At 44.5% G+C, this 22,491-nt stretch overlaps 1 protein-coding gene across 1 annotated transcript in view; it reads left to right on the top strand.

The window, feature by feature from the left end:
- dnah6 (dynein, axonemal, heavy chain 6) overlaps window positions 1-22,491 on the top strand; it is a 168,135-nt gene that overhangs the window by 73,718 nt on the left and 71,926 nt on the right. Inside the window, exons 31-41 of the mRNA XM_038999073.1 lie at window positions 5,881-6,102; window positions 6,437-6,584; window positions 7,021-7,178; window positions 8,574-8,705; window positions 10,234-10,405; window positions 11,853-11,999; window positions 13,294-13,367; window positions 13,521-13,675; window positions 15,031-15,262; window positions 18,095-18,247; window positions 20,418-20,558. Of these exons, the coding sequence (XP_038855001.1) occupies window positions 5,881-6,102; window positions 6,437-6,584; window positions 7,021-7,178; window positions 8,574-8,705; window positions 10,234-10,405; window positions 11,853-11,999; window positions 13,294-13,367; window positions 13,521-13,675; window positions 15,031-15,262; window positions 18,095-18,247; window positions 20,418-20,558 (1,734 nt within the window). The remainder of the gene's footprint in view (window positions 1-5,880; window positions 6,103-6,436; window positions 6,585-7,020; window positions 7,179-8,573; window positions 8,706-10,233; window positions 10,406-11,852; window positions 12,000-13,293; window positions 13,368-13,520; window positions 13,676-15,030; window positions 15,263-18,094; window positions 18,248-20,417; window positions 20,559-22,491) is intronic.

Below are 22,491 nucleotides of genomic sequence, written 5' to 3'. Positions count from 1 at the left end.
ATTATAATCATCATCATCATTATAGTCAGAATTATAATAATCATCATTATCGTCAGAATTATAGTTAATATAGTCAGAATTGTAATCATCATCCTCATTATAGTCAGAATTATTATAGTCAGAATTGTAATCATCATCATTAGTCAGAATTATAATCATCATTATAGTCAGAATTATAATAATCATCATCATAGTCAGAATTATAATCATCATTATAGTCAGAATTATAATCATCATCATTATAGTCAGAATTGTAATCATCATCATTAGTCAGAATTATAATCATCATTATAGTCAGAATTATAATAATCATCATCATAGTCAGAATTATAATCATCATTATAGTCAGAATTATAATCATCATCATTATAGTCAGAATTATAATCATCATCATTATAGTCAGAATTATAATCATCATCATCATAGTCAGAATTATAATCATCATTATAGTCAGAATTATAATCATCATTATAGTCAGAATTATAATCATCATCATCATTATAGTCAGAATTATAATCATCATCATCATTATAGTCAGAATTATAATCATCATCATCATAGTCAGAATTATAATCATCATCATAGTCAGAATTATAATCATCATTATAGTCAGAATTATAACCATCATTATAGTCAGAATTATAATCATCATCATCATATTCAGATTTATAATCATCATTTTAGTCAGAATTATAATCATCACCATCATAGTGAGAATTATAATCATCATTATAGTCAGAATTATAATCATCATAGTCAGAATTATCATCATCATCATCATTAGTCAGAATTATAATCATCATCATCATTAGTCAGAATTATAATCATCATTGAAATCAGAATTATAATCATCATCATTATAGTCAGAATTATGATCATCATCATTATAGTCAGAATTATGATCATCATCATCATAGTCAGAATTATAATCATCATCAATATAGTCAGATATGTAATCATCTTTGTTATAGTCAGAATTATAATTAATATAGTTAGATTTGTAATCATCATCCTCATTATAGTCAGAATTATAATCATCATTATAGTCAGAATTATAATCATCATTATTATAGTCAGAATTATAATCGTCATCATCATAGTCAGAATTATAACCATCATCGTCATTATAGTCAGAATTACAATAATCATCATTATAGTCAGAATTATAATCATCAATATTAGTCAGAATTATAATCATCATCATTATAGTCAGAATTACAATCATCATCATTATCATAGTCAGAATTATAATCATCATCATTATAGTCAGAATCATCATCTACACCATAGCATGCTTAACACACACACAAGGGGAGAGAGACACACGCTATATACTGTTTTCTATTCCATACCATCAGAGGACTGCATTTAAAAAGACCCTGCATTTCCAGACCTGTTCAAAGCTTTATCTATTACCAGGGTCCAACATAACCTGCCCTGGCTGCCATACATATTACTGAAGGCCAACACTCCTCGCCAGGTGCTAGCCAGTATTAGCATGCTACAGAGGTGTAACTGGGGAATGGGGATCTGTCCTGTTTTCTTCTAAGGTTAGATTTTCTTATCTGAAACGCCATGGGCAAGAACTAGGACCAGACCCTTTCTGCCTGGCTAGAATTTTCTCTTAAAGCCGAACTGAACTCGAGAACCAACTTCTCTCGTTAAAAACTGCATATGTGACATCGACATTAGTCAAAACATTTATTTGGATTTCCACAATGCCACTTGCCCACTACCACAGGATAAACAGCTGCCCACCACCACAGGATAAACAGCTGCCCACTACCACAGGATAAACAGCTGCCTACTACCACAGGATAAACAGCTGCCTACTACCACAGGATAAACAGCTGCCTACTACCACAGGATAAACAGCTGCCCTCTACCACAGGATAAACAGCTGCCCACTACCACAGGATAAACAGCTGCCCACTACCACAGGATAAACAGCTGCCCACTACCACAGGATAAACAGCTGCCCTCTACCACAGGATAAACAGCTGCCCACTATCACAGGATAAACAGCTGCCCACTACCACAGGATAAACAGCTGCCCTCTACCACAGGATAAACAGCTGCCCACTATCACAGGATAAACAGCTGCCCACTACCACAGGATAAACAGCTGCCCTCTACCACAGGATAAACAGCTGCCCACTACCACAGGATAAACAGCTGCCCTCTACCACAGGATAAACAGCTGCCCTCTACCACAGGATAAACAGCTGCCCTCTACCACAGGATAAACAGCTGCCCTCTACCACAGGATAAACAGCTGCCCTCGACCACAGGATAAACAGCTGCCCTCGACCACAGGATAAACAGCTGCCCACTACCACAGGATAAACAGCTGCCCTCTACCACAGGATAAACAGCTGCCCACTACCACAGGATAAACAGCTGCCTACTACCACAGGATAAACAGCTGCCCTCTACCACAGGATAAACAGCTGCCCTCTACCACAGGATAAACAGCTGCCTACTACCACAGGATAAACAGCTGCCCTCTACCACAGGATAAACAGCTGCCCACTACCACAGGATAAACAGCTGCCTACTACCACAGGATAAACAGCTGCCCTCTACCACAGGATAAACAGCTGCCCACTACCACAGGATAAACAGCTGCCCACTACCACAGGATAAACAGCTGCCTACTACCACAGGATAAACAGCTGCCTACTACCACAGGATAAACAGCTGCCCTCTACCACAGGATAAACAGCTGCCCTCTACCACAGGATAAACAGCTGCCCTCTACCACAGGATAAACAGCTGCCTACTACCACAGGATAAACAGCTGCCTACTACCACAGGATAAACAGCTGCCCACTACCACAGGATAAACAGCTGCCCACTACCACAGGATAAACAGCTGCCCTCTACCACAGGATAAACAGCTGCCCTCTACCACAGGATAAACAGCTGCCCTCTACCACAGGATAAACAGCTGCCTACTACCACAGGATAAACAGCTGCCCTCTACCACAGGATAAACAGCTGCCCACTACCACAGGATAAACAGCTGCCCTCTACCACAGGATAAACAGCTGCCCACTACCACAGGATAAACAGCTGCCTACTACCACAGGATAAACAGCTGCCCACTACCACAGGATAAACAGCTGCCTACTACCACAGGATAAACAGCTGCCCTCTACCACAGGATAAACAGCTGCCCTCTACCACAGGATAAACAGCTGCCCACTACCACAGGATAAACAGCTGCCCTCTACCACAGGATAAACAGCTGCCTACTACCACAGGATAAACAGCTGCCCTCTACCACAGGATAAACAGCTGCCCTCTACCACAGGATAAACAGCTGCCCTCTACCACAGGATAAACAGCTGCCCACTACCACATGATAAACAGCTGCCCTCTACCACAGGATAAACAGCTGCCCTCTACCACAGGATAAACAGCTGCCTACTACCACAGGATAAACAGCTGCCCTCTACCACAGGATAAACAGCTGCCCTCTACCACAGGATAAACAGCTGCCCACTACCACAGGATAAACAGCTGCCTACTACCACAGGATAAACAGCTGCCCTCTACCACAGGATAAACAGCTGCCCTCTACCACAGGATAAACAGCTGCCCACTACCACAGGATAAACAGCTGCCCACTACCACAGGATAAACAGCTGCCCTCTACCACAGGATAAACAGCTGCCCTCTACCACAGGATAAACAGCTGCCCACTACCACAGGATAAACAGCTGCCCTCTACCACAGGATAAACAGCTGCCTACTACCACAGGATAAACAGCTGCCCTCGACCACAGGATAAACAGCTGCCTATTAGCTAGATGTATTGATAAATATCCTACTGCACCAAACACATTAGCTAGATGTATTGATAAATATCCTACTGCATCAAACACCTGAGCTAGATGTATTGATAAATAGCCTACTGCATCAAACACCTGAGCTAGGTGTATTGATAAATATCCTACTGCATCCAACACCTTAGCTAGATGTGTTGATAAATATCCTACTGCATCCAACACCTTAGCTAGATGTGTTGATAAATATCCTACTGCATCCAACACCTTAGCTAGATGTGTTGATAAATATCCTACTGCACCCAACACCTTAGCTAGATGTAAACTTGCATGACTAAATGCTCCTTGGCAAAAACGTCAAAATTAATGACAGATTTCTTGAGTTATCTTAAATTAATTCTGGCTCTTTTTAGGAAGTGATACTGGCTTTGTTCCTATGGTGTCTCATGGGGGACAAACATCAGTAACTGCCACATCAAACCACACCTCCAAGACTGACATTTTTCTTAATGAGCAACAGATAAACACTTGCTGAATCGGTGCGTTCAGTCACTCTTTAAGTCCTCTGAAAGGGTTTCAAATCAAATAGAGGCCTTACCTGTGGAATCAATTCACTCTGTAGACTGCTACCAAATATCAATATCTGACCAAGACTGCTACCATATAAGTGTATTCAGTTGTTTTTATCAGTTGGATATATGCAACAAAAACATGTGCTGTAAAGGCATGCCATTTTAGTAGATGGATATGGACATGTTGAAATGAGCATCTCTAAAGGTATCGGTAGGAAAACCTCTGTCTGTCCCCTCAGCAATAAGGACAGCAGGTGAAAGAGGCTGGAAGAGAAGTAGATTTCATAGATCTGCAGAGAACTTTCAATGTATTTCATCATGCCATCAATGGAGACTATGGTTGCCATTGGTTGGTATCGCAGTAATGATATCCAATAGAAACTCTCTACTTTCTTCTTCTGGAAGTGTCCCCTGGGTTGTAACAGTGTAATGCTGTATAGAATGTTGTATTCCTTGAGTGAGTCTGCGGAGGAGTAGAATATGCATCATTTACCTGTTAGTGGAGTGAGAGAGTGTGTGGGAGAAAGGATGAAAGCTGCATGTTTTACGGTCCATAACTAACAGAGATGATTTGTCCTGGAGGGTCTAAACATGCACACACCCCCAGACACCAACACAAGGCTGGTGAAGTCTGTCTCTGGGGATAACTGATGTGCAGCTCAGAGAACCTGAGGCGACTGTCGCTCTGTCTTCTGTGGAGTTAGGGGCCATTATGTACCCATTCATATTCCTGTCTACTGTGGAGTTAGGGGCCATTATGGACACATTAATATTCCGGTCTACTGTGAAGTTAGGGGCCATTATGTACCCATTCATATTTCTGTCTTTTGTGGAGTTAGGGGCCATTATGGACCCATTCATATTCCTGTCTACTGCGGAGTTAGGGGCCATTATGTACCCATTCATATTTCTGTCTACTGTGGAGTTAGGGGCCATTATGGACCCAGTCATATTTCTGTCTACTGTGGAGTTAGGGGAGATTATGGACATTAATATTCCTGTCTACTGTGGAGTTAGGGGGCATTGTGTACACATTCATATCCCTCTGTGTGTGTAATGATATGTGTGCCAGTTTCCGTGCCCGCTAGCCCTGAAGTTGGTGGCTGGCTCTCGCTGACAGTAAACAAACCACACGCACCCACACACCTCGAACAGCAGGACACCAAGTCCAGCGGGACAAACACAACACACAAACTCTCACACACTGCAGGGGGTAAACAGAACACATGTGCAGGGCGGTGAAAACACAGTCAGCAACTAAGAGCACAGGCTTCTCCAGGCATCAGTTACCTTAACATAGAGACACACAGGCCTGCACCCTTTAATGGTGTTCTGACCACCAAACTGTTACATCCAGACATGGCTTTGTCTACCTGCTTCTATCATGACATTTACAGTCTTAGAATAAACATTATCACTATCAACCCTGTTACATCTGTATGACTTAGGGACAGTAAATACTGTATTTGTCTATATTGTGTGGTGTGTGTGTGTGTGTGTGGTTTGTGTGTGTGTAGCTGCCCAGCTCGGGGGACCTGTGGAGTGTGTTCATGGACTTCAACCACAAGCGTCTGGAGCCGTGGGAGAGGATCATCCCCTCCTTTAGGTACAACAAGGAACTGCCCTTCTTTGAGATGTTGGTTCCCACCACCGACACGGTGCGTTATGGCTTCCTGATGGAGAAACTGCTGTCTGTAGGACACTCTGTTCTCTTCACCGGCATCACCGGAGTAGGAAAGGTATGGTTACACACACGCACGCGCACGCACGCACGCACGCACGCACGCACACACACACACACACACACACACACACACACACACATACACACGCACTTTTAACTAAACTGCTCTGGACTGCTCCTTCGATATCTTCTGACATGTTGATATTTCAACCTTCCATGTTGTTGTCCTGCACCACTGCTTGTCAGAGGCATCTCTTACTAGTTGTATTAGCTGGACCTTGGGGAGAAAAACACATTTATCATGGAATGAATCTAACACTCACTGTTAACCCTATGCATTCCTAAGTGTTTCCTCAGTGTGTTCTCTTGTCTCTCTCTGTGTGTGTCAGTCTGTGGTGGCCCGTGGTCTTCTGAACAGTGTCCAGGAGAAGGGAGGCTATGTTCCCGTCTATATCAACTTCTCAGCCCAGACCACCTCGGCCAGAACACAGGAGATGATCGAGTCCAAACTGGAGAAGAAGAGGAAGAACATTCTGGGTGAGAGAGAGAGCAATATTGGGATAGAGATACAGTATCTAGCAATACATTCTGGGTGAGAGAGAGAGAGAGAGAGAGAGAGAGAGAGAGAGAGAGAGAGAGAGGAATATTGGGATAGAGATACAGTAACTAGCAATACATTCTGGGAGAGAGAGAGAGAGAGGAATATTGGGATAGAGATAATGTAACTAATAATACATTCTGGGTGAGAGAGAACGATTGAGAGACAGAAGAGGAAAGAGACACAGGAATGATATTGGAGAGGTGCGAGAACAGGGTTTCCCAAACACGGTCCTGGGCTCATATGTTGTTGGCATCCTAGCACGACATGGTGGTTATACATCACCCAGACAATGTTACAGATCACCCTGGTAACATGAACTGAGAGGCCTACTTAGCGAAGTGTTATTAATGGCCTCCCTCCTCTTCATGTCAGGTGCTCCTGGTAACAGAAAGATAGTGATCTTTGTGGATGATCTGAACATGCCTAAGTTGGACACCTACGGCTCCCAGCCTCCAATAGAACTGCTCAGACAGTTCCAGGACTTCCACGGCTTCTACGACCGAGAGAAGTTCTTCTGGAAGGAGATCCAGGTACACACACACATCCACACAGACACAAACACAACACACACACACACACACACACACACACACACACACACACACACACACACACACACACACACACACACACACACACACACACACACACACACACACACACACACACACACACACACACACACACAGTCTTGTTTAATATGTAAACAGAGTCTCATCTTGTCTGGGCTAGAGGATATTAGGTAAAACATTTACTCTATTCTGCTCCAGTCTGGGGTTTTTTAAGTCTGAGAAAATGAAGTGACTTTTTGTTAGTGGTCAGTGAATATTTTGACTTGTTTAGTATTCAGACAGAGGGATGGTCTGAGGTCCATAGTCGATTGGAGGTCCAGGTCCAGGAGCTGATAGGGTCCATTATTCTGCTACAGTACAATGTGTTGGTTTTAGTCCTTTGTTACTATTGTGAATGGTCAGCACACAGTAATTACTTTCCAATAGCACACATTAAAAGGGTCTATTTGTACGTATTAGGGACCAATTAATCTGTGAGGGTGTGGGTGAATGTGTGGAGTGGGTGGTTGTGTGGGGGTGGGTGGATCAGTGGGTGTGTGTGTGTGGGTGGATGTGGGGGGGGGGTGCAAGTGAATCATTCAGAAAATCAGTTATTCTGTTTGTTGAGATCTGAACGTGTACTGGGTGTAAATGTGTTTCCACCACGTGCAGACAGACAACAGACAACCATGTCAAGACAGCAACGAGAGTAGTCACACAAGGCCATATGCAGACACACACACATGCACGTGCACACACACACACAAACACACACACACACACACACACACACACGCAAACACTCACACACACACACACACACACACACACACACACACACACACACACACACACACACACACACACACACACACACACACACACACACACACACACACACACACGCACACACACACACACACATGGAATACAGAACCAAGGTCATGTCAATATTTTCTAATCCAGACAGGGTTTCACTCTGAAGTTTAACTCAGCTAAAAATGCTGACCCGGGTGGATGTTCTTCAAACAGAAAGTCAAATGTAATATTGATAGAAGACTAAATCGATGAAAAATATGAGGCTTCAAATAGTTATGAAAATATGAGGGTTTAAATACATATGAAAATATGAGGGTTTAGATAAATATGAGGGTTTAGATACATATGAAAATATGAGGGTTTAGATACATATGAAAATATGAGGGTTTAGATACATATGAAAATATGAGGGTTTAGATACATATGAAAATATGAGGGTTTAGATACATATGAAAATGTATTGGTAGGAAATCTTCTTTCTGTGCCAAATCTTCCTTTCCACCCCCCTCTCCTCCGTTCCTCCCCTCTTCTCTCTCATTATCTTTCTCTATGCAGGACATGACGATCGCGGCGGCCTGCGCTCCGCCAGGAGGGGGCCGTAACCCGGTGACCCCTCGTTTCATCCGCCACTTCAGCATGCTGTGTCTGCCCACTCCCTCCGAACACAGCCTCAAACAGATCTTCAATGTGGGTAACCCTTGACCTCTGACATCTAAACCCTGCCCTAAGAGCACAGTCTCAAACAGATCTTCAATGTGGGTAACCCCTGACCTCTGACATCTAAACCCTGCCCTAAGAGCACAGTCTCAAACAGATCTTCAAGGTCAAGACTTAACCTCCAACCTAACAAGCTGTGGTAGTTTAATTACAGATCAACTATCGTCATGTCCTCTCCCTCACAGCCCCTTAACAAGCTGTGGTAGTTTAATTACAGATCAACTATCGTCATGTCCTCTCCCTCACAGCCCCTTAACAAGCTGTGGTAGTTTAATTACAGATAAACTACCGTCATGTCCTCTCCCTCACAGCCCCTTAACAAGCTGTGGTAGTTTAATTACAAATCAACTACCGTCATGTCCTCTCCCTCACAGCCCCTTAACAAGCTGTGGTAGTTTAATTACAGATAAACTATCGTCATGTCCTCTCCCTCACAGCCCCTTAACAAGCTGTGGTAGTTTAATTACAGATAAACTACCGTCATGTCCTCTCCCTCACAGCCCCTTAACAAGCTGTGGTAGTTTAATTACAGATAAACTACCGTCATGTCCTCTCCCTCACAGCCCCTTAACAAGCTGTGGTAGTTTAATTACAAATCAACTATCGTCATGTCCTCTCCCTCACAGCCCCTTAACAAGCTGTGGTAGTTTAATTACAGATCAACTATCGTCATGTCCTCTCCCTCACAGCCCCTTAACAAGCTGTGGTAGTTTAATTACAAATCAACTACCGTCATGTCCTCTCCCTCACAGCCCCTTAACAAGCTGTGGTAGTTTAATTACAGATAAACTACCGTCATGTCCTCTCCCTCACAGCCCCTTAACAAGCTGTGGTAGTTTAATTACAAATCAACTATCGTCATGTCCTCTCCCTCACAGCCCCTTAACAAGCTGTGGTAGTTTAATTACAGATCAACTATCGTCATGTCCTCTCCCTCACAGCCCCTTAACAAGCTGTGGTAGTTTAATTACAGATCAACTATCGTCATGTCCTCTCCCTCACAGCCCCATAACAAGCTCTGGTAGTTTAATTACAGATAAACTATCCTCACACTTGTTTTTCTATCCTCGTTGGGACCTATAATTGATTTCCATTCAAAATCCTATTTTCCTTAACCCCTAAACCTCAACCCAAACCCTACACATAACTCCTAAACCTAACCACTAACGCCTTACCCTAACCCTAATTCTAACCCTAAACCCTAACCTTAACCCAAACCCTACACCTAACTCCTAAACCTAACCACTAACGCCTTACCCTAACCCTAATTCTAACCCTAAACCGAATCCCTAACCTTAAAATAGCCTTTGTCCTCATGGGGATTTGGGAAATGTCCCCACGAGGGAGAATGTGGGGACTTTTGGGGGATTCAGAAGAACAAGACCACACACACACACACAATCACGTGTGCCTCTTGAGTCTGCCCTCTCTCCTCAAGGGCATATTCAAGCCCACGTACGCTTAACTCTCTCTGCTGAAACTGTCTCTCCCCCTCCAGGCCATCCTCAGTGGTTTCCTCAGTGAGTTCCCCCAGGCGGTGAGGTCTTCAGCAGGCAGCATCGTAGACGCAGCAGTAGAGATCTACCACCGCATGTCTGTAGACCTCCTGCCTACACCAGCCAAGTCCCACTACGTCTTCAACCTCAGGGACCTCTCCAAGTGTGTCCAGGGTGAGACACACACACACACACACACACACCCCCACACACACACACACACACACACACACACACACACACACACACACACACACACACACACACACACACACACACACACACACACACACACACACTACTTCTTCAACCTCAGGGACCTCTCCAGGTGTGTCCAGGGTGAGACACACACACACACACACACACACACACACACACACACACACACACACACACACACACACACACACACACACACACACACACACACTACGTCTTCAACCTCAGGGACCTCTCCATGTGTGTCCAGGGTGAGAAAGTTTGTCTTTGCTTATTCACTTGTAAGTTATTAAAGTATCTCATGGACTGAGATGCTCTTGGTTGTAGCCTGAAGTCCAGACAGAGACAGTACCAGTCCTCTACCCAGCAGCCTCACAACCATCATCAGAGCAGAGAGGCCTGAACTAAAGTGACTACTGCTCCCTGACCCCCGCTAGGGAGTCACCATGCAGAACACAGGCACACACACACTCACACACACACACACACCAGCGAGCGTAAACACACACACTAACACACACACATACACTCACATACACACACCAGCATTAATACTTACCCAAGGCGAATAAGGCCAACCCAGCCCCCATTCTTGCTGAGGGCGAGCGTGCTCACATTAATGCCCTCAACTTTCTAACAAGACTTGAACATGGATCCTCTGGTGTGTCAGACCCATCATATCTCCTGAAGCATCCCTAGCATTGTATTACATAACATCGATAACAACAGGGATGTGTCAACAGCAGATATTACAGTTGTCTTTACTTCTTAATGTGTTAAGGTTGCAGGGTGAGAACCACCAAGTTGAATCATGAATTATTATTCTCTGGTCGTAAATAAATCATGTTAAATCCATCTAACCCTCCCTGCCTTTTTACCTCCCTCTTCTCTCCCTCCCTTCACCTTCCTCCCTCCCCCGCTCCCTCTCCCCTCTCCTCCCTGCCTCCCACTCCCTCTCATCTCTCCTCCCTCCACCTCTCTCCCTCCCTTCACCTCCCTCTCTCATTCTCTCTCCCTCCCTGCCTCTTTACCTCTCTCTTCCCTTCACCTTCCCCCCTCCCCCACTCCCTCTCCCCCCTCTTCCCCCCCTCCATCTCTCTCTCTCTCCACCTCCCTCTCTCATTCTCTCTCTCCCTCTCTGCCTCTTTACTTTCCTCCCTCCCCCGCTCCCTCTCTTCCCCTTCCTCCCTCCCTCCTCCTCTCTCCCCCCTCCTCCCTCCCTCCCTCCCTCCCTCCCTCCCTCCCTCCCTCCCTCCCTCCCTCCCTCCCTCCCTCCCTCCCTCCCTCCCTCCCTCCCTCCCTCCCTCCCTCTCTCCCTCTCTCCCTCCCTCCTCTCTCCCTCCCTCCACCTCCCTCTCTCATTCTCTCTCTCCCTCCCTCCCTCTGTCTGTCTGTCTTCCAGGTATGTTGCAGTGTGAGCCAGGCACGGTGAGAGATCAGACTGGGATATTCCGTCTGTTCTGTCACGAGTGTCAGAGAGTTTTCCACGACCGCCTCATCAACAACGAAGACAAAACCTACTTCAACACCATCGTCTCTGAGATGGCCAGTAAGAACATAACACAGAGTGTAATAGAACCTAGACAGTTAGTAAGAACATAACACAGAGTGTAATAGAACTTAGACAGTTAGTAAGAACATAATACAGAGTTTAATAGAACCTAGACGGCCAGTAAGAACATAACACAGAGTTTAATAGAACCTAGACGGCCAGTAAGAACATAACACAGAGTTTAATAGAACCTAGAGCTAGACGGCCAGTAAGAACATAATACAGAGTTTAATAGAACCTAGACGGCCAGTAAGAACATAACACAGAGTTCAATAGAACCTAGACGGCCAGTAAGAACATAACACAGAGTTCAATAGAACCTATAGCTAGACGGTCAGTAAGAACATAACACAGAGTTCAATAGAACCTAGACGGCCAGTAAGAACATAACACAGAGTTCAATAGAACCTAGACGGCCAGTAAGAATATAACACAGAGTTCAATAGAACCTATAGCTAGACGGTCAGTAAGAACATAACACAGAGTTCAATAGAACCTAGACGGCCAGTAAGAACATAACACAGAGTTCAATAGAACCTATAGCTAGACGGTCAGTAAGAACATAACACAGAGTTCAATAGAACCTAGACGGCCAGTAAGAACATAACACAGAGTTCAATAGAACCTAGACGGCCAGTAAGAACATAACACAGAGTTCAATAGAACCTAGACGGCCAGTAAGAACATAACACAGAGTTCAATAGAACCTATAGCTAGACGGTCAGTAAGAACATAACACAGAGTTCAATAGAACCTATAGCTAGACGGCCAGTAAGAACATAACACAGAGTTCAATAGAACCTAGAGCTAGACGGCCAGTAAGAACATAACACAGAGTTTAATAGAACCTAGAGCTAGACGGTCAGTAATAACATAACACAGAGTTTAATAGAACCTATAGCTAGATGGTCAGTAAGAACATAACACAGAGTTTAATAGAACCTAGAGCTAGATGGTCAGTAAGAACATAACACAGAGTTCAATAGAACCTATAGCTAGATGGTCAGTAAGAACATAACACAGAGTTTAATAGAACCTATAGCTAGATGGTCAGTAAGAACATAACACAGAGTTTAATAGAACCTATAGCTAGATGGTCAGTAAGAACATAACACAGAGTTCAATAGAACCTAGACGGCTAGTTTGAACTTTCAGAGTTTTGCCTCTCACTAAGCAGTGTTTTGACATATTACGTTTGAAAGCCATTTCAATGTCCTTATCTAAAACGTCCCACAATTGTTGAGCTATGAATAGCAACTCTTTAAATATATTTCCGTTCTTCCTCTTTCAGGCAAATATTTTGGCTTCAATTTAGAACCCAATTACTTTGTGACCAAACCCATCATATTTGGAGATTTCATCAAGGTAAAATGCGCTATAAGCCTATAAATCCAATCAATTTCCCAGGTGCTCAAAGCGCTTAACATTTACGGCATCCATCTATCTATCTCGCAATCCTTCCTGTCCCCCCCCTCTCCCTCTCTCCCTCCTCCTTTCCCTCCCTCTCCTCTCCTCTAGGTGGGTGCAGAGAAGGCAGATCGTCTGTATGAGGACCTAACAGAGCCAGATAAGATCAGGGCTGTGCTCCAGGACTACCTGGATGACTACAACATGACCTTCTCCAAGGAGACCAAGCTAGTGTTCTTCCAGGACGCTGTAGAACACGTCTCCAGGTGATTTTACGCTCGGAAACGGAGCCCTATTCCCTAATTAGTGCAGTGAATGCATTCGAAATCGCACCCTATTCCCTATTTAGTGGACTGATTAGCATCCTTAATGACACCCTATTCCCTATTTAGTGGACTGATTAGCATCCTTAATGACACCCTATTCCCTATTTAGTGGACTGATTAGGATCTTTAATGACACCCTATTCCCTATTTAGTGGACTGATTAGGATCTTTAATGACACCCTATTCCCTATTTAGTGGACTGATTAGCATCCTTAATGACACCCTATTCCCTATTTAGTGGACTGATTAGCATCTTTAATGACACCCTATTCCCTATTTAGTGGACTGATTAGCATCCTTAATGACACCCTATTCCCTATTTAGTGGACTGATTAGCATCCTTAATGACACCCTATTCCCTATTTAGTGGACTGATTAGCATCTTTAATGACACCCTATTCCCTAATTAGTGGACTGATTAGCATCTTTAATGAAACCCTATTCCCTATTTAGTGAACTGATTAGCATCCTTAATGACACCCTATTCCCTATTTAGTGGACTGATTAGCATCCTTAATGACACCCTATTCCCTATTTAGTGGACTGATTAGTATCCTTAATGACACCCTATTCCCTATTTAGTGGACTGATTAGCATCCTTAATGACACCCTATTCCCTATTTAGTGGACTGATTAGCATCTTTAATGACACCCTATTCCCTATTTAGTGGACTGATTAGCATCTTTAATGACACCCTATTCCCTATTTAGTGGACTGATTAGCATCTTTAATGACACCCTATTCCCTAATTAGTGGACTGATTAGCATCTTTAATGACACCCTATTCCCTATTTAGTGGACTGATTAGCATCTTTAATGACACCCTATTCCCTATTTAGTGGACTGATTAGCATCCTTAATGACACCCTATTCCCTATTTAGTGGACTGATTAGTATCCTTAATGACACCCTATTCCCTAATTAGTGGACTGATTAGCATCTTTAATGAAACCCTATTCCCTATTTAGTGGACTGATTAGCATCCTTAATGACACCCTATTCCCTAATTAGTGGACTGATTAGCATCTTTAATGAAACCCTATTCCCTATTTAGTGAACTGATTAGCATCCTTAATGACACCCTATTCCCTATTTAGTGGACTGATTAGCATCTTTAATGACACCCTATTCCCTAATTAGTGGACTGATTAGTATCCTTAACGACACCCTATTCCCTATTTAGTGAACTTATTTTGTCCAGAACCCCATAAAGTTAGTTTTTGTTTTTGTGTTTTTGTAATGCTTCAATTTGTTAAATTGCTTACTTCCTAACCCAGTCCTTCTGTTCCTATAGGATAGCGCGTATGATCCGCCAGGAGCGTGGTAACGCCCTATTGGTGGGTGTGGGGGGCACGGGGAAACAGTCACTGACGCGGCTGGCGGCCCACATGTGCGGCATGCGCTGCTTCCAGATAGAACTGAGCCGAGGATACAACTACGACAGCTTCCATGAAGACCTGAGACGACTGTTCAAGATGGCTGGGGTGGAGGGCAAGGACATGGTGTTCCTCTTCACTGACACACAGGTAGGGGAGGAGGGGGGAGAGTTTGCAAGTACAGGTGTGTGTGCATGGAGGCTATGTGATGGGTAGATAGCAGGTTCCTCTATAAAGACTGTACCAGACAGTAGTATTTATGGAGGCTATGTGATGGGTAGATAGCAGGTTTCTCCATAACGACTGTACCAGACAGTAGTATTTATGGAGGCTATGTGATGGGCAGATAGCAGGTTCCTCCATAAAGACTGTACCAGACAGTAGTATTTATGGAGACTATGTGATGGGTAGATAGCAGGTTCCTCCATAAAGACTGTACCAGACAGTAGTATTTATGGAGACTATGTGATGGGTAGATAGCAGGTTCCTCCATAAAGACTGTACCAGACAGTAGTATTTATGGAGACTATGTGATGGGTAGATAGCAGGGTCCTCCATAAAGACTGTACCAGACAGTAGTATTTATGGAGACTATGTGATGGGTAGATAGCAGGTTCCTCCATAAAGACTGTACCAGACAGTAGTATTTATGGAGGCTATGTGATGGGTAGATAGCAGGTTCCTCCATAAAGACTGTACCAGACAGTAGTATTTATGGAGGCTATATGATGGGTAGATAGCAGGGTCCTCCATAAAGACTGTACCAGACAGTAGTATTTATGGAGACTATGTGATGGGTAGATAGCAGGTTCCTCTATAAAGACTGTACCAGACAGTAGTATTTATGGAGGCTATGTGATGGGTAGATAGCAGGTTCCTCTATAAAGACTGTACCAGACAGTAGTATTTATGGAGACTATATGATGGGTAGATAGCAGGGTCCTCCATAAAGACTGTACCAGACAGTAGTATTTATGGAGACTATGTGATGGGCAGATAGCAGGTTCCTCCATAAAGACTGTACCAGACAGTAGTATTTATGGAGGCTATGTGATGGGTAGATAGCAGGTTCCTCCATAAAGACTGTACCAGACAGTAGTATTTATGGAGACTATGTGATGGGTAGATAGCAGGGTCCTCCATAAAGACTGTACCAGACAGTAGTATTTATGGAGGCTATGTGATGGGTAGATAGCAGGTTCCTCCATAAAGACTGTACCAGACAGTAGTATTTATGGAGGCTATGTGATGGGTAGATAGCAGGGTCCTCCATAAAGACTGTACCAGACAGTAGTATTTATGGAGACTATGTGATGGGTAGATAGCAGGTTCCTCCATAAAGACTGTACCAGACAGTAGTATTTATGGAGGCTATGTGATGGGTAGATAGCAGGGTCCTCCATAAAGACTGTACCAGACAGTAGTATTTATGGAGGCTATGTGATGGGTAGATAGCAGGGTCCTCCATAAAGACTGTGCCAGACAGTAGTATTTATGGAGACTATGTGATGGGTAGATAGCAGGGTCCTCCATAAAGACTGTACCAGACAGTAGTATTTATGGAGACTATGTGATGGGTAGATAGCAGGTTCCTCCATAAAGACTGTACCAGACAGTAGTATTTATGGAGACTATGTGATGGGTAGATAGCAGGTTCCTCCATAAAGACTGTACCAGACAGTAGTATTTATGGAGACTATGTGATGGGTAGATAGCAGGGTCCTCCATAAAGACTGTACCAGACAGTAGTATTTATGGAGACTATGTGATGGGTAGATAGCAGGTTCCTCCATAAAGACTGTACCAGACAGTAGTATTTATGGAGGCTATGTGATGGGTAGATAGCAGGGTCCTCCATAAAGACTGTGCCAGACAGTAGTATTTATGGAGACTATGTGATGGGTAGATAGCAGGGTCCTCCATAAAGACTGTACCAGACAGTAGTATTTATGGAGACTATGTGATGGGTAGATAGCAGGGTCCTCCATAAAGACTGTATCAAACAGTAGTATTTATGGAGACTATGTGATGGGTAGATAGCAGGTTCCTCCATAAAGACTGTACCAGACAGTAGTATTTATGGAGACTATATGATGGGTAGATAGCAGGTTCCTCCATAAAGACTGTACCAGACAGTAGTATTTATGGAGACTATATGATGGGTAGATAGCAGGTTCCTCCATAAAGACTGTACCAGACAGTAGTATTTATGGAGACTATATGATGGGTAGATAGCAGGGTCCTCCATAAAGACTGTACCAGACAGTAGTATTTATGGAGACTATGTGATGGGTAGATAGCAGGGTCCTCCATAAAGACTGTACCAGACAGTAGTATTTATGGAGGCTATGTGATGGGTAGATAGCAGGGTCCTCCATAAAGACTGTACCAGACAGTAGTATTTATGGAGACTATATGATGGGTAGATAGCAGGGTCCTCCATAAAGACTGTACCAGACAGTAGTATTTATGGAGACTATGTGATGGGTAGATAGCAGGGTCCTCCATAAAGACTGTACCAGACAGTAGTATTTATGGAGACTATGTGATGGGTAGATAGCAGGGTCCTCCATAAAGACTGTACCAGACAGTAGTATTTATGGAGACTATGTGATGGGTAGATAGCAGGGTCCTCCATAAAGACTGTACCAGACAGTAGTATTTATGGAGGCTGTGTGATGGGTAGATAGCAGGGTCCTCCATAAAGACTGTACCAGACAGTAGTATTTATGGAGGCTATGTGATGGGTAGATAGCAGGTTCCTCCATAAAGACTGTACCAGACAGCTAATGAAGTAGCTATGGCCAGTGTTTATCTGTGACCATGTGCTTGCCAAACCATGCCACCTCTGTGACTCATCACCTCATTACCCCCCTGAGCAGAAGCCGAGGCATTAGCCCTGGAAGCTATAGCTTCAGTCTTCAGTTCTCAGGCACGTTTCCATCACCCCCTCCATTACATGTGTGTATTATTGTTCATCAGATCGTGGTGGAGGAGTTCCTAGAGGACATTAACAACATGTTGAACAGTGGAGAGGTGCCCAACCTGTTTGAGAAGGATGATCTAGAGCAGGTCCTGGCTGCCACACGGCCCAGAGCCAAGGAGGCCGGCATCAACGAGGGAAACCGAGACGAGGTACAGTAGAGTACACACACACTCACTCATATAACACTCAATATATCATTGTAATTACAGGGCTCCTCTGTAAAAGAGACCTTTACTCCCTGTCAAAATAAAGATGAAATATAATAAGTACATGTGTAATATTTATGTATGTACTGTCGTGTTTTTACTATGGATTAAATGATATGACATGTTATGTTATAAAATCAATTCTCTGTAATTAATATTACCTGATTAAACTAATCATGTAAATGTATTGACGAGGAAGTCTGGGCACCACGGAAGAATGTTTATAGAGCTGTTGTCTTCCGAATAAACTCTTAAAAACCTGGTAATCTTTTATATCAACAGCAGTCAATTATTAATCGTCACCTTATTCAGTCTCATCTGAACCCCATAAAATGATTGGTTATCTTCACGAACCCTGGTTAACAAGTTGAATCAGCAATACAAAATTTGGTTTAATTATTTATTTACTAAATACCTAAATAATCACACAGAATTACATACACACAGGCTGGATCATACATTGATTACTAATTATGTCATACAAGAAAACGTCCCTAGCGGACGGAACCGATATGACGGCTGGTTACACAAAGGAAGGGGGTTGGGTTTGAATGAAAGTGCGGGAAGACTGAGGAACAAAATAATTGGGTCTCTATCGGACCTTATGAAGCTATGCTATTGTAAATACAGAATCTTATGCAAACCTCCCCCAACAGGGCAACGTCATGACATTACCATTTATTAATATTTATACATGTATTTATACATACATCCAGCGAGCTATTCATTCAAAACATGATGTATGTATTGATGTATGTGTTCATATTCAGCTATTCATCCCAGTAGGATTCAGTCTAGTGTCTAGTGTCTTGTTAAGGTCCTATATGAAGTGTTGAAGCAGCAGCTTTGTCCCAGCAGTAGTCTGTCAACAAGGCAGAGCAACAGACTCTGGACACCTCCAGAACTCTGACCCCTTCACTTTCATTACACTGACTGTGGCCTCAGTCTAAACAACACTCTATTGATTTCCTCTCATGTGTTAGACGGTTTGAATTTGGCACTTGACTATACAGTGAGTCTGTTGTATGAGTTCATTTGTATGTGTTTACTTGAATGTATTTCTATAGATACTATGTGTGTGTCTACCTGTGTGTCTACCTGTGTGTGTAACCTGTGTGTCTCCCTGTGTGTGTCTGTAACCTGTGTGTGTCTCCCTGTGTGTGTCTGTAACCTGTGTGTGTAACCTGTGTGTCTGTAACCTGTGTGTCTCCCTGTGTGTGTCTGTAACCTGTGTGTGTAACCCGTGTGTCTGTAACCTGTGTGTCTCCCTGTGTGTGTCTGTAACCTGTGTGTGTAACCTGTGTGTCTGTAACCTGTGTCTGTAACCTGTGTGTCTCCCTGTGTGTGTGTGTAACCTGTGTGTCTCCCTGTGTGTGTCTGTAACCTGTGTGTGTAACCTGTGTGTCTGTAACCTGTGTGTCTCCCTGTGTGTGTCTGTAACCTGTGTGTGTAACCCGTGTGTCTGTAACCTGTGTGTCTCCCTGTGTGTGTCTGTAACCTGTGTGTGTAACCTGTGTGTCTGTAACCTGTGTCTGTAACCTGTGTGTCTCCCTGTGTGCATGTGTAACCTGTGTCTGTAACCTGTGTGTCTCCCTGTGTGTGTCTGTAACCTGTGTGTGTCTGTAACCTGTGTGTCTGTAACCTGTGTGTCTGTAACCTGTGTGTGTAACCTGTGTGTCTCCCTGTGTGCGTGTGTAACCTGTGTCTGTAACCTGTGTGTCTCCCTGTGTGTGTCTGTAACCTGTGTCTGTAACCTGTGTGTCTGTAACCTGTGTGTGTCTGTAACCTGTGTGTCTGTAACCTGTGTGTCTGTAACCTGTGTGTGTAACCTGTGTGTCTGTAACCTGTGTGTCTGTAACCTGTGTGTCTGTAACCTGTGTGTGTAACCTGTGTGTCTCCCTGTGTGTGTCTGTAACCTGTGTGTGTAACCTGTGTGTCTCCCTGTGTGTGTCTGTAACCTGTGTGTGTAACCTGTGTGTCTCCCTGTGTGCGTGTGTAACCTGTGTCTGTAACCTGTGTGTCTCCCTGTGTGCGTGTGTAACCTGTGTCTGTAACCTGTGTGTCTCCCTGTGTGTGTCTGTAACCTGTGTGTCTCCCTGTGTGCGTGTGTTAGGTGTTCCAGTTCTTCATCTCTCGGGTCAGAGAGAAGCTGCACATTGTGTTGTGTATGAGTCCTGTAGGAGATGCCTTCAGGTCCCGCTGTCGTATGTTCCCCTCTCTGGTCAACTGCTGCACCATCGACTGGTTTGTACAGGTCAGGACACTACGCTCTCTGTGGGTGTGGGATTGCCTCTCTCTATCTCTCTCTGTGTATGTCTCTCTCTGTCTCTGTCTGTGTGTGTATTTCTGTCTAATTAGTGGATTGTCAAACACACACACACACTCATTTACTTTCTGTAATGAGGAGTATGCTGTCACTGTGTGCTCTCAGGGTGAAACGCTCCTCCATTCATCTCCAGCAGGAATGTGTGTCAGGCGCCCCGGTGTGTGTGTCAGGCTCTGTGGGTGTGTGTAATGTCTGTGTGTGTGTGATGGATCACAGGGCGTGGGCTCGCCCCAGGTGTTCATTGGCGAAGTGCGCCCCCCTCTTCTCTCGTTCCACCTCCTTTAATCTGCCTGTTTATTTCCATCATCCCTCCCTCTCTCCTCCACTCCCATCCCTCCATCAAGGTGACCCCCACTGAGAAGGAGCACTCAGGTGCAGTCAGGCGTTTATTTAGTGAAGACTTTATTCTGCTTGTTTAAAAGGAGTCTCTGACCCTGTCTCTCTCTCTCTCTCTCTCTCTCTCTCTCTCTCTCTCTCTCTCTCTCTCTCTCTCTCTCTCTCTCTCTCTATCTGTCTCTCTCTCTGACCCTGTCTTTCTCTCTCTCTCTCTCTCTCTCTCTCTCTCTCTCTCTCTCTCTCTCTCTCTCTCTCCCTCTCTCTCTCTCTGACCCTCTCTCTCTCTCTCTCTCTCTCTCTCTCTCTGTCTCTCTCTCTCTCTGTCTCTCTCTCTCTATCTCTCTCTCTCTCTCTGTCTCTCTCTCTCTCTCTCTCTGTCTCTCTCTCTCTCTCTCTCTCTCTCTCTCTCTCTCTCTCTCTCTCTCTCTCTCTCTCTCTCTCTCTATCTGTCTCTGTCTATCTCTCTCTCTCTCTCTCTCTCTCTCTCTCTCTCTCTCTCTCTCTCTCTCTCTCTCTCTCTCTCTCTATCATTTCAAATGTCATATGTCTATATACAGTGTTGTAACAATGTACAAATAGTTAAAGGGAAAATAAATATAAATATGGGTTGTATTTACAGTGGTGTTTGTTCTTCACTGGTTGCCTTTTTCTTGTTGCAACAGGTCACAAACGATGCTACTGTGATGGCCCACTGGTATTTCACCCAGTAGATATGGGAGTTTATTCTTTGTGGGTCTGTGTAAGTGTGAGCAGAGCATGTTGAGCATCTGATACATACCTCTTAAGTCACAGGATGGGGCTTGGGGGGGGGGGGGGGGGTTGCATTAGTGGAGGTTGGGCCTGTTGTTCTGCTCACGGCCTGGGCGTATGACCTGCTGTCATGTTGAGCATGGGGGGTGTGGCTGTTGATGCTCTGTTCTGGGTGTAGGTCCTCTTGGTGTGGGTTCTCTCTGTGCAAGTCCTTCAGGAGGGGGTCTTGCAGGTCTGGGGTGGGTGTCTGCTGCTCTGTTGCTCATGTGTGAGGGGCTGCGGTTGAGGGTGACGTCCTTCAGGGTCCTGGCAAAAGTTGGGATTGCTGCCTTGTTGAGGTGGACCTGGTCGTAAAGGCTGTTCAAGTCCAGGGTGGAGTGGTGGCCCAGGTAGACATTAGTCCAGGGTGGAGTGGTGGGCCAGGTAGACATTAGTCCAGGGTGGAGTGGTGGTCCAGGTAGACATTAGGTTTGAGGCACAGTCTCACAAAATGCTTGCATTCACCCGCTGTGTGGTGGCAGGGTGGAGATAACCGTTGGGGAAAGTGGAAGAAGTTTTTTCAATCACTCCCTTGAGTGCTGTGGCCACCCTTTCCTGCTGTGGCCACCCTTTCCTGCTGGGGCCACCCTTTCCTGCTGGGGCCCCCTTTCCTGCTGTGGCCACCCTTTCCTGCTGGGGCCCCCTTTCCTGCTGAGGCCACCCTTTCCTGCTGGGGCCACCCTTTCCTGCTGGGGCCCCCTTTCCTGCTGGGGCCCCCTTTCCTGCTGGGGCCACC

The sequence above is a fragment of the Salvelinus namaycush genome, chromosome 8, assembly GCF_016432855.1.
Source record: "Salvelinus namaycush isolate Seneca chromosome 8, SaNama_1.0, whole genome shotgun sequence".
Classification (NCBI taxonomy): domain Eukaryota; kingdom Metazoa; phylum Chordata; class Actinopteri; order Salmoniformes; family Salmonidae; genus Salvelinus; species Salvelinus namaycush.
Note: the sequence above shows the minus strand (reverse complement) of the source record. Positions and strands in the feature narration are given on the sequence as shown.